This window comes from Anabas testudineus, chromosome 12 (genome assembly GCF_900324465.2).
Source record: "Anabas testudineus chromosome 12, fAnaTes1.2, whole genome shotgun sequence".
Lineage (NCBI taxonomy): Eukaryota > Metazoa > Chordata > Actinopteri > Anabantiformes > Anabantidae > Anabas > Anabas testudineus.
Window position 1 is genome coordinate 16981148 of NC_046621.1, and position 12503 is coordinate 16993650.

At 41.7% G+C, this 12503-nt stretch overlaps 1 protein-coding gene across 2 annotated transcripts in view; it reads right to left on the reverse strand.

The window, feature by feature from the left end:
- Positions 1 to 5802: 5802 nt before the first annotated feature.
- Positions 5803 to 12503, reverse strand: part of eipr1 (EARP complex and GARP complex interacting protein 1) — a 45007-nt gene continuing 38306 nt past the window's right edge. For both annotated transcript variants that reach the window (XM_026354099.1, XM_026354098.1), the window contains 3 exons: positions 12091 to 12258; positions 8981 to 9148; positions 5803 to 6269 (listed from right to left, as the gene is read on the reverse strand). In XM_026354099.1, coding sequence (XP_026209884.1) covers positions 6095 to 6269; positions 8981 to 9148; positions 12091 to 12258 — 511 coding nt within the window. In that variant the 3' untranslated portion in view covers positions 5803 to 6094. The remainder of the gene's footprint in view (positions 6270 to 8980; positions 9149 to 12090; positions 12259 to 12503) is intronic.

Here is a 12503-nt window from a genome sequence, read left to right on the forward strand (position 1 = left end):
AAATAATACTCTGCAATCAACTCAAACCACCAAAGTTTTGAAAATCCATCATTAATTCACCATGGGCTGCACGTTCGTGGAGCTCAAAGCCGCACGGCTGTGGCTAAATTGGTTTTAATGGATTTCACGGGGCGCCGTTCGTGGGCCTTTTGATTGACAAAGAGGTTTGAGAGTTGCCACAGCCCCCTGCTCCCGCTCTGTCCCTGGGCTATGCACCATTGATCAAACACATACAAACTGTCACTCTGTATTGCTGGGACGCTGGTGACGAACTCACCAGCCACTTCAATCATTAGTCAATCAGCCTCACATCCGAAAACTGAAGTCACAAACTGGAGTGGGAAGATGATGCCACTTGGGTTTTTATTTGGTTCAGGTAGAAAAAAGCCTAATGTTGAACTAATGAGATGACTGAATAATAAGTGACACAAAAGACAGTAGTTTAATCAGATCTACAGAGAGTTATCAATACTATCAGCCTTATACCACTGTTGTGACATCTTATGGTATCTACTGTACAATCTGCTCAGTCCAAATCCTATTGTCCAGTCAGTGCACATACACAAACACCTACCACAATCAAGTGTGCGACCTAAGACCTGTGATGTCCTTCAGCGGCTCTCAATCTCCATGGAGACGCAGCAAGGGCACGGGAGTGGATGTCCAACAGTGGACATGAGAAATGAGCGCAATTACAGCTTTTGAGAGGTAATTATGTGCACGTTGTGGTGGCAAGGACCCATAAATAATGCTGGATCCACCCTGCGTGCTTGTTCGGTAATTGAAGAACAATAAGGTGGAAGAAAGGAGCTTGGGGCATGCCGCATCACGACAGCACCTCTTCCCATTGTGGTCCCTTTCACCCCAGAAGAAAGGAAGGTCGGTCAGCCAGACAAAGCTGAATGAACTCAAACACCAAGGCAACAACTTCACAAATGAGCCTCTCTAATAGCATAGTGGTGAGTATAAAGGAGGTGGTGGGGAGTCTGTTTGACTTTTAATGTGGCTTTTGTAGACATTTGATAATACTGCTTCTTTAAGCATACCCCAAATTCAGACCCCCTCCTGTAATTTCAGCGATGACTTAATCGTTCGTGCGTCCCTTTCCAAAGAAGTTTATGTTCTCCGGAAGCGATTAGATGGTAAACGAGTAACACACAGCACACAGGAACTTTTCCCAGACTAGAGGGTTGATATCAGTGTTAAGTAGCTACTCTTGCCTGCTCCAAGCTAACATCAGAAGTTATGGAGCCGCGTTTCATCGGGGGTTCCACCACAATGAAGCTAAGAGCCTGAGAAATTCACTAACAAGGAGTGAGTGCAAGTGGGTTAACATTAACAGATTGTTCGCCAGGCTGACTCTCCTGTACAATAAATCCATTCTGCACATTTCAAATGGTTTGTTTTTTATAATCCTCCACAGGATTTTTGCACTGCAAATCTTGTAGAAAGGGTAGAATAGTTAGACCAGTCCTCTGGCACACGTTGGCAACGTCCTGCTTTAACAAAGTGATTGAGTCCTGATTACCTTCCAGCTCACGAGTCATTCGCTGTAAAGTGACCAGCATGTTTTGAACATGTGCACTGAAAGATACATGCAAAAAAAAAAGCTGGACCTGCATGATCATCCCCCTCGAGGACCACACGCACGCCTGGCCAGGCTTCCCTTTTTCCTCCTCGCACACACACACGTACTCCTCAAAATACCTCCTTGCTCATGTCACTGTCTCCTCTCCCATGGGTGCCTTCTACAGACCTCTAACGTCCCCCTTTCTCCTGCCATCAGTCACTCTTTCTTTCCTTTGTCTTTCTCCTCTTCTTCAGAGAGAAACGTGTTTGTGCATAATTTTTATTTCAAGGGGTCATATAAATTCTCTTCCATGCAAATGAGTCAAACTCTCTGAGGTAATAATCACCTGAAACCAGCACTCACACACTCATGCACACACACACACACACACAAACACACAGACAAACACCCCAGGTGGCTCCATATTGCATCTCCGACATGAATAAATAATTAAATGAAATCTAATTTTTTTATTTCATTTCCGCAGCAGCTGAATCCAATTCCGCCTCCACCCTTTGAGAACGACACCCGGGTGACCCTCAGGTACAATTACTGCTTTTCAAGACGTTCCACAAACACTTTATATTATCAAAGTGCACTGCATTTCTTCTGTAAGACATATGTCTCATGTTTGGTGATAGAGAAATAAAGAAATATTTTAAACAACCGGCAGCATCAGTGGCATTTACAGAGAGATACAATATTGATGGTCGTACCTACTGATCTCTGAACCCATGAAATTTATACGTCTCTGTAGAGTTTTCCTCATAAAGTTGATTTTAGTCTAGAACATGAGATACGAAGGCCTCCATAGTGCATCCACATAGTGAAAAACTACTGCCCAGTAATACGTTTCTGTTTTGCTTTGTATTTCCCAGCCTCTTGGGAAGGCACTTGCAAGAGTGCACTAACTCGTGTGAAGCTGCAGGCAGCTACAGCAACACTGTCATCTCTTATTCCAGGTCAACAGTTTCGTGACCTGAGGAAGCCTGGCCCGCTGGCCACATATGGCTCCTCCAGTCATGTGACCTGCCACCCTGGATTTCTTATGACGCAGCAACGTTTGGTTGCTGTAGATGTTTGAGTACTTCAAGAAAGGAGCAAATTATTTGTATTTGTGACCACAAACCCCTCATGAGCACCTCAAGGGTATCTTGTGTAGCAAATGTCCAACCATGAGCCAAACTTTTGTGACCACTTACAGATCACAAGTCACCATTCAGAGGAGGCAGAAAGCCTTCATTTGACAGGTTGTGTGATGGAACAAGTGTGATCCTGCAATTTGTAACTGACAGGACTTAGATCTGGTAGATTTATTACATGTTGGTACGTGAAACTACAGGGACCATCCAACAGCATATTCAGGAAAGGTGGTCATAATGTTTCCTACCAACTGGATAATTTTATAGTGTAAACTCATCCACAAATGCCTATATAACCCAGCTCCTCTGGTGTTTAGTGGCTTGATGGCTCCTTTCTGGCTTAATCGGTGTAGGTGCATCGGTGGGAAATTGTTAGGTGCCTGTTTGTGAATGTGAATTTGGACTTGTTTTTTGAGACAAATATTGCCAGTTTGTTAATTTGTTAATTAACAATAAATGAATTGTTAATTTGTTTATACTGTAAACTGAAGACATTTGGGTTTCAAAAAAGAGTAGTCATTGTCAGTATAACAAGTGCTTTCTTTCCCATGTTTCCAACGCATCAAAGTGAAATTCTTCTCGTATCTATCCAAAAGTCTGCATCTGCAATTAGTACATCATACATAGTGTTATTAGTCTCAGTCAAGCCTTCCAAGAACACCCAACATGTGCCTTCATTGATTCTAATGCAAATATTCGGCTGGATTAAATGGTTAGTCAAAAAGCTGCATTTATATCAGCTACTGGATATTTTCTGTGAGATGGGCAAATACCTGCTGTATCTGCTGTTTATTATCAACTGTCTATGATATTTATACATATATTTGCATATCGTATAGGTCATAAACGTATACTCAGAAGACCCTGGCACATGTGCCGTGACATCTCTTCACACCCTGGTGCCCAGAAACAGTGCAAACATGACAATGACTGGTGCATGTTTGCATCTGTGACAAGCATCACAAGTTTCCAGATGGGGCGAGATTCGGCGATTACCTTTTCAGTGCTCACCATCCCTCTGTATCTCCAGCCTGATCGCTCCTCTCAATAATTGACTGCAGGGTAACAAGGGCCCTATGCGTGTGTGCCTCTTTGTGTGTGTGTGTGTGTGTGAGCAGTTTCTTTGATTAGATAGCCGAATATACTCTGTATTCATCCACAGCACTGCTTGCCCTGACTGGCATAGCTAATGAAGTGCCTGTGCCCCTCCCTTGGCTCCGGTGCGCGAATGTGTGTGTGTGTTAGCGTGTGAATTTGTGATCCATAGAGTCAGGCTGCAATTAAAAGGCCTGTCAATGGTGTCTGCCATAACAAAGGCTCGGACTGTCACTATCGACCAGCCTCAACACACGCTGTATGGAGCGAGAGGGGGAGGGAGGTAGTGGGCATACGGACAAGAAGAGACAGAAGATGATTGAGGTACACAGGAGAAGAAAAAAACGACAAGAAGAAAACAGGATGCGAGGATGAAAGCAGAAAAACCCTCAGAAAGTAGGTAGCTATTTTGTTATTCCATCTGGTCAATGTAGTCTATAATGCCTATAAAGGCTACATGAAAACAAAATCATAAAGGGTTTAAAAAAAAAACACGCACTGCACTTGGCATTCTGAATACAGTAGATTGAAAACAGCATTTTTAGGCACACTATCAGTCTTGTCTTTTCCAGCTCTGGTCTTTAACACTGTATTGTAGAGTAAAATCACCCTAACAGTCAAATAATCAACAAATCAATCAATAACCATTTTGTTCAGTTGTGATTTATTAAAAGCTTTTTATTGATCATAGATACCAGACATTCACTGATTCATGACCCTCTAATGAAGGACTGTCTGGGTTTTGACCATTGGTTGAACTCAACTAGAAACTGGAAGAAAATACTTTGGAAAACTGCACTGAACATTTAAAAAAAAAAGAACCTCTGGATATATTATAGACTTTAATCTGCTCAAATTCCCATTTTTCTCAGCCTGCAAATATTGTCAATTTTGGATGCCTAGAGCAATAATGTGCTGTATTAAAGCTTGATTCATACTTCTGCTTTGAAATTATGCCTTCGCAGCAGGCAACTCGTGTGGCCTACGTCACTGTGAGCATTTTCCATGTGTGCCGTCGTGTCTGTGTGCATTGCGAGGGTCTTTGTTTTTTTACTAAAAAAACAGTGTACTAAAAACAACTGCAACTTGTTTTTCCTGAAATTACTGCAACACGTGACGTCCAAAACTGTAAGCAGTCATGATTCTTTTCATGACACCATCATTCCCATGACATCAAGCATTGTTGTTCCCACGGCGCCAAAGGGTACCTTTAGTTTCGGTATGAGACGGCAAAACATGTACAAACTGTTTGATGGCCTGGGATGAAATTGTGCAACCTGTCCAGAACCAACTTGCAAATAAAGTTATCAAACAGCTTGTGAGGACAAAGAAACATCAATTATCATCATTAAAGAGAAGCAGCACCTACCGTAACAGCTAAAGATATTCACATTAGAGGAAAAAAAATAGAGTTAAAAGAAGAGTTAAAGCTGCATTTCCATTTACCAGCATGTTCTATCTATCCTAAGCAATGAAAAAATAATCAACAGATGCACTGGTGAACAGTTTGTTACAATTGCTGTGACAGAGAAAACTTGATACCAACACTGCAGCTACAAAAGAACACATTACTCCTGACACTGGTATTTGAAAGAACAAGAAAGCCCATAACATGCACATGGTGAAGTTCTTTCTTAAATTTGTTCTTAAGTAGGGTTCTAAAAAATACAATGTCAAGTGGAGCACCAAACTACTAATGGAAGAAAAACTAGTTCTGAAGAAGAAGCACCTCTGCCGGAAAGTGAAAAGCAAACTATGTATTACGCTGTGTCTAGACAATGGCACACAATGGATGACGTAAAAAAAAAATTAAAAAAAAAAAAAAGAGAAGTAGAAAAATTTAAAAAGGCAAAATAATTCATCCAAATGAACATGCAGAGATATGTAGCTTCTCTCCTGGGTTACTGACTTGCCAGGAGTGACACTGGACAGCTGACAGTGTCTGTTGTTACATTCTCAGCTAACATTTAAGAAATACACAATAATTAGCCAAGATAGTTTTTTGTTCTTTATTTGGGATATTTAGCACAGATTCCTGTTTACAGATATTAGTGGAACATGTGTTCTAGTGTATTTACATCACAAACTGACAAGCACAAACGTCTTTGTCATTGCTGCCTTCATACAGAATTTGCATTGCAGATAGCAAAGAACGTGCAGTGTTGTCGTGCCTTCTTCTAGACTCTTACTCCACAAACACACACACACACACACGCACACACGCACACACGCACACATACACAAACACTCATACACACACACGCACAAAGGTCACCTCCCCTCCCTCTCAGAGCAGGATGCGGTATTTGAGAGCGCGGGGAACTCTGTTGATGACGAGGCGTCCATCATAGCTGAGTGAAGCAAAAAGCCAAGGGTCAGCTGATGACCACTCTGCTGCGTAAACACTGTCCTCGTGTTCCTCGTAGGTGGACACCACACTGTCCTTTAGTGGTTCCTTACTCCTGAATTACATAAACAACACAGAGAGGTGAGTTGTGGGAGTATATAATAATAATAATGATAATAATAATATTAATCATTTGATGATGGTAATCATCATAATCATCATAAAGTGACATCCATCAATGGGCCATGGCATTAATGCTGGCAATGAACACCAGAACATACAGTATATGTGTGTACATACATGTATTATGGCTCATCTATGTAGTTTTATAAATCCATCAAACTCTTTTGCTGTTCCAGACGTTGTATGTGTCTGTTCTCTTCTAGGTCTCCCCATATCTGTGTGGACTTTCTCCAGGCACTGCAGCTTCTCCCACAGTCCAAAGACATGCAGTTAGGTTCACTGGTGACTCTAAATTGAACCACTGAGTAAATGTTTGTCTGTCTCTGTATGTCAGCCCAGTTATAGACTGGTGACTTGTCCAGGGTGTCCCCTGCCTCTCCACCAATGACAGCTGGGATTTCCTCAAGCACCCCCATGACCCCTAACAGGTTGGATGTTTGAGTTATGTTACAGGTCACCTTTTGATGCCCTATAAACAAGTTTACCCGTAGTTATTAACATTTCATCCCAAATACATACTTCACACTCACTGCCAGATAGCCAACAGAGAGGTACCAGTTATTCGGGACAGACAATGACACTCTCACTGAAGCTAGATAACCTCAAGTAAACCAGACTAGTTAAAGTTGCTCACTACAGGCTTCAGTACCGGCTGAGGACTAAAGATTACTGACAGTGTTTATTCACTGTGTCTGCATACAAAACAGAAGTGTGATGATAAATAAAATGTTAGAATTATGATCTAACGTAATTGCTAATGAAAATGGACTGTTGTAAAGAGTCCTTAGGGAAAACAGTATTGTACTTGTATTTGGATTTGTTTTACACAATTACTATTTCACAAAAACAATAGCTGCTGCAGTGTCTGAGATGGAGCTTAAAATAACACTGTTAAGCTCTGTTCGTACAGATTGCCTACCTATGTCTGAGCACTTATACTACTAAATACTGGACTCTCCCTTAGTTAGCCAAAGGGACTGAGAGGTTGTTAGGTGTTATCACTGGATAGCTTAACAACTCTTAACAAACTCCATGCTCCAAATCAGGACCTCTCTTAACCAGCTTAAGCAAAAACAGACCACCAGATCACCTTTGTAAAGAAGGATGTACAAGACGTAGTGCCAGCACACCAAAAGATGAAACATATTTTGGTATGTTCCCCATAAGTTGTAGAATCTTGGCCAGTAAGTACTGATGTTACGATAAAGGCTTGTGTTGTGTTAAAATAACATCTTACTAAGACACTTTTGCTTGTCTTTTTTTTATAACCCTTTGAAAAACACAACTCTAAGCCTGCTTTGCTTGGGCTCCCCAAAACTAATCATGGTTAAATCTGATGGAATTGTTGAATTTTAAAAGCAACAATATTAAGCCAAAAAGTATCCCAAACAGTGGAGCACTTCCGAACGTGGTTGTCCAGGTAATGTTGAGTGGACACATACTGAACATATAAGAGGGGTCAATGACTATAGTGGAAGGGTTAAAACTAAAGCTGAGTGCTGGTTATTAGAAAGAAGAGTTGATAATTGTAGATGAGAGTCAGTCATTGAGCGTAAGAGCTGGTAGTTATGGATGAGAGGGGGAATGGGACCATAATGGATGGAGGACGGTGGCAGATTTGGAAAGCACTGAATGGTAACCATTACAGCTGATATCCCTGCAATTTTTCAAATCAACTCTTAATGCTACACAGAAACGCTCCACTTTTAGAGTGTCAAAGCATGTGAATTGACAAGGTGCAGTCAGCTTTAATCTTTGTAGGACTTCTATTAATGTTAACAGTTCAACATATGCAGCATGGTTTTGTACATCACTTATTAGGCTCCTATTAGCACTGCAAAAATGCTAATAGAGAGACCAATAAGACCATAAGAAATGTCATCAGGACATTAACTGTCTTGAGGTAAAACGATCAATCAACAATTCTGTGTATTGTATTTTTCCACCCAACACGTTCTTCATTGTTGGTTTTAATCAACATCATGGTATAGCAGCCACTAGCAGCCACTAGCAGGACATATGGTATTATCCAGACTCAAGGGAAACTGCAAAAGTTTTTTCTATCTGAAGTCTGTCTGATCATCTCTAAACATTTAAGACCAAAGATTTCTTTAGTGTTTTGGTTATTAACAAAACAAAAGAGACACAAATCAACACTGAACTGCCTCTAATAACTTTAAACTCTCTGAAATAAGAAAGCGATTTAGCTAACTTGTATGTGCCAGAGAACTGCAATGTTGCGTGAAATCTATTGAAGTCACATCGGTGGGCCACGCTGTTACACTAGGTGTAACATGCTGCATCATGCGTGTTCAGTTGGCTTATTTCTTGGCTTATTCACCATTCATCAACAAACAAAACCCCATTGTGTTTACTTTTACGCCCTTATGTGCAGAGATTTGTGAAATTGATTATTATTCTGTCAACAATGCATCACACAATTGGGCAGTTTGATTACCACAGAAGAAGAGCCTAAAGCGCCAACTGACAAGGATTATGACAGAGATTCTTTAGGTTTTCAATTGCTCAAAAATATTCATTGTGTTGAGAGTGTTGAGTTTGGACTCCACCAGTCTTTCACTGACGTACCTATTTTTCGATTTAGCCTGTAAAGCATTTCATTTTTTAATTTTTAAGTCCTACTTGTCATCCTGGTGGTTGTCTTCCCCCTCACTGAGCTCCTCGTCGTCCACCAAGTGTCCGAATGGCTCAGAGGAGATGGACACCATATTGGAGAGGATGAGGCGGCTGTCACTGCTGGCTGTCAACACCAGCTGGTCGTGGCTGTGGTTGTATCGAACACTCCACACCCTGAGATAAAAACACGCAATGCCAGACATGCATTCATAATTAAACAGTGCAGCAATGTGAGGAAGTTATATTAACTACAGTGAGTGTATAAAAAAAACCCCAACAACACACGCATACGTATATGACACACATACGACTCTTGTACAAATCACACACACAAACAGAGGCGCGCGTGTGCACAGAAACCGCCTGCGTCTATCTGTCTTTCACACACTCATGCCCACTCAAATCATGCAGAAAATGCAGCGCTCGCACAGTGGGATTCACAGCAAAATATGTCTCTCTGGGTGTGTGTGTTCAGATGTCAATAATGGGGATTTGGTACCTTGCAGCATTCATTTGAGCTTAGTTCTCATGAGTTGATGATCATTATCATAAACTCCCTCTTCCCGGTGTGATTTGTCACTCAGTTTCACTTTTTCTCCAGAAAAATTCTCTCTCTTCCTCTGTCCATTTTGCCCTTTTTTTATTTCCCTGTCTGTCAACACTGGCTCCCTCTCTTGCTCTTTTGCATCCTCTTTCACCTCTTATTTCCTCTCTTTGTGTTTGTCGGTGTGTCTCTCCCTCTCCCTGTGCGAGCCGGGGGCACAGCTCAGAGTGTGGTCCCAGTTCCCTCACAGGGAGGGATTGAGGGATAACTGAGGCTGTTGACAGAAAATCAGCCTCAGCCACGCCATTCCCTGCGCTCTCCTAATCCGCTTCCCTGCTAAAAAATAGTCCCTAATACCCCCAGCAGCCCTGAGGCCATATCCTGGCTGCGCTCTGAAAAATGAGCACATACAACACACACACACACACACACACACACACACACACACACACACACACACGCACACTCTAAGGGAAGCACCCACACATATATGCATCACACAAAAGATAAGGACAGATATAAACGTACATATGCATTGTAGGAATGCTTGAATACACACAAATGCATGCAGTCACACATACAGATAAAGCGAGAGTCCTCACAAAATCACAGATTAGACCGTGGCACACACATACACAACCACACACACCTATCTACTATCTGAAGAGATCCCATCTGCAGCTATCTATAGTTATGGATATGTTTGCCCAGTCTATCTTACTCTTGGAGATAACAGTCACTCTAGTGTGTGTTCATATGCTTGTGTATATACCCTTGTGTGTGTGTGTGTGTGTGTGTGTGTGTGTTTCTGCCTTTATCAGGTGAGGATTGTGTGCTGCAGCAGTAGCCCAGTTAGGCTTGCAGACACACTAATCATCTATTCAACTCACACAGGAGAGAGAGTGTGTCTCCCATGCACATGTACGTGCACACGAGTGCGCACACTCATACACAAACACACACAGACACACACACACACACCTTTCTGCAGTACAGTATGTTCAGCTCCTAGCACTGCCTGAAGCTTCACAGAAGACAACCCAGAGCAGGACTGGGCTGCGTTCGATGCACAGTGACTCAGTCCTTACTGACAGAATAAGAAGCTGCCTTTTTAATTAGTAATCAGTGTAGTACTACCTTTTATTGCACCAGCAGCAGTCAGGACATTTCATTAGTTAGGACATAAAGCCATTAACAAAACTAGAAACCAATCAACAATGGAGCAAAGGAGTTATCATAATGTTTATCATTAGTGTTTTCCTGAACAAGCTGGAATTATCCTCTAATGCTACATAAGAGAATTCTGGTTCATAATGCAATAGAAATATGTTGTATATGAAACATGCACATCTATTAAAAGCTGAAAATGACTTTCTCACAAATCAAATTCAGGAAAGAGACAAAATACATCTCACCTGGTTTTGGTAATGTTTCTCCTGTTTGAGTTTTTAGTTTAAATTTATAGATTTTTCAACAATGAAGGTTGTACCATTTTGAAGACCACTTTTTCTCAGGTCAGAAAAAGGTCCTGCTTCAAATGCAACTAATAACCTGACTTCTTCTACTATTGTTAATGGCCTTTCACCCTTTCCCCACCACCTTTATATATAATCAACACGTAGCTAAGTATAAGGAAAGTTATGTTAAGCACTGCTACTACAGCTAACTAGTTATTATTGGTGACCTGTCTCTGTATATAACTGTATAAAAAGAGTGGTGACTGACCAGCGTATGTCAAATTTACATATTAAATAGGCTGCATTACCTGGCATTAGGTGCTCAAAGTGCTAATCTTGATTACATCAAATATATTACTTTTTAACTGTTGTTTTTAATTTGGTGATCTCTGTTTGGTTCACACCGTGCACTGGATAAGCAGCTGATAGCCTGCTAATGCTGTTCAGGACAAGTTACTTTCTGAGCATAAAGCTCACACCTAAAGGCATGGGGTCCTTCATATTTCTGGGATACTGTCTCAAATGTAGGGGTTTTAGGGAGCATTAATATGTAGGATACTCCATTGGGACAGAGGTGGAATGTCTCCAATAGGCTGGCTGTGGGTAGGAAGATCATGGTCTCTTGATCTCAGTTTTAAAACCATTACACTACTAATTAATAACATTGAGCTGCTGCTAGTACTGCTATTCCTGTCTCACCACATATTTTCGCCATAGTATTACAAATACCTGCCATGTGAGGGTATTAGTTGCTTAGAAGTTGAGTATCTGTGCACTGCTGGCAGGTAGGGTAGTAGTATATCACAGGTAATACAGTGTATTGGACACTTGGACAAGAAAAATTAGAACTATCTTCATGACTATTCATATAATATTTCACAGAGAAATCTATGTACAAAAAAAAAACATCCTGACCAAAGAGTAAGTGCCTCTGAAGCAGCACTTTTATCAGAATGAGAGCAGATTCAGTGTAACACTCAGAGATGCTTCAGCAGGCCAGATGCTTGTGGACACAGGCTCTTGAACTCTTGAGCCTCTGGTTCAAGGACAGTACCTATTTCCATTTCCCACCCCTTCTCTGACCCTCTCTGGCACCCCCTCACAAATTCACCCACCAGTGCGAATGCTCCTCCAGTGTCTTGACAGGTTCCTGGACATTGCGGACATCCCAGAACTTGACCTTGCAGTCGTCTCCACAGCTGGCCAGGTAGTACTGACGGTTGGGGTTGAAGTCCAGGTCACGTACCAGCAAGCCATGGGCGTTCTCGATACAGTAGATCTGACTGGAAAAGAGAAAGAGCGAGGGGGAAAAATGGAGGCAGAGAGAGAGAGAGAGAGAGAGAGAGAGAGAGGTGATTAAGAAGACAAGAGGTGTGGAGTGGAAGAAAAATGAGAGGAGAGGTAGAGAGAAAATAATTAGGATGGAGGGATAAGAATGAGAGGGAGCAGTGGGAAGAGAAATGATAAGAGGAGTAGGGAAGAGAGGGAGAGATAGAGAGAGAGTAGGGGATATGACACAACAACAATA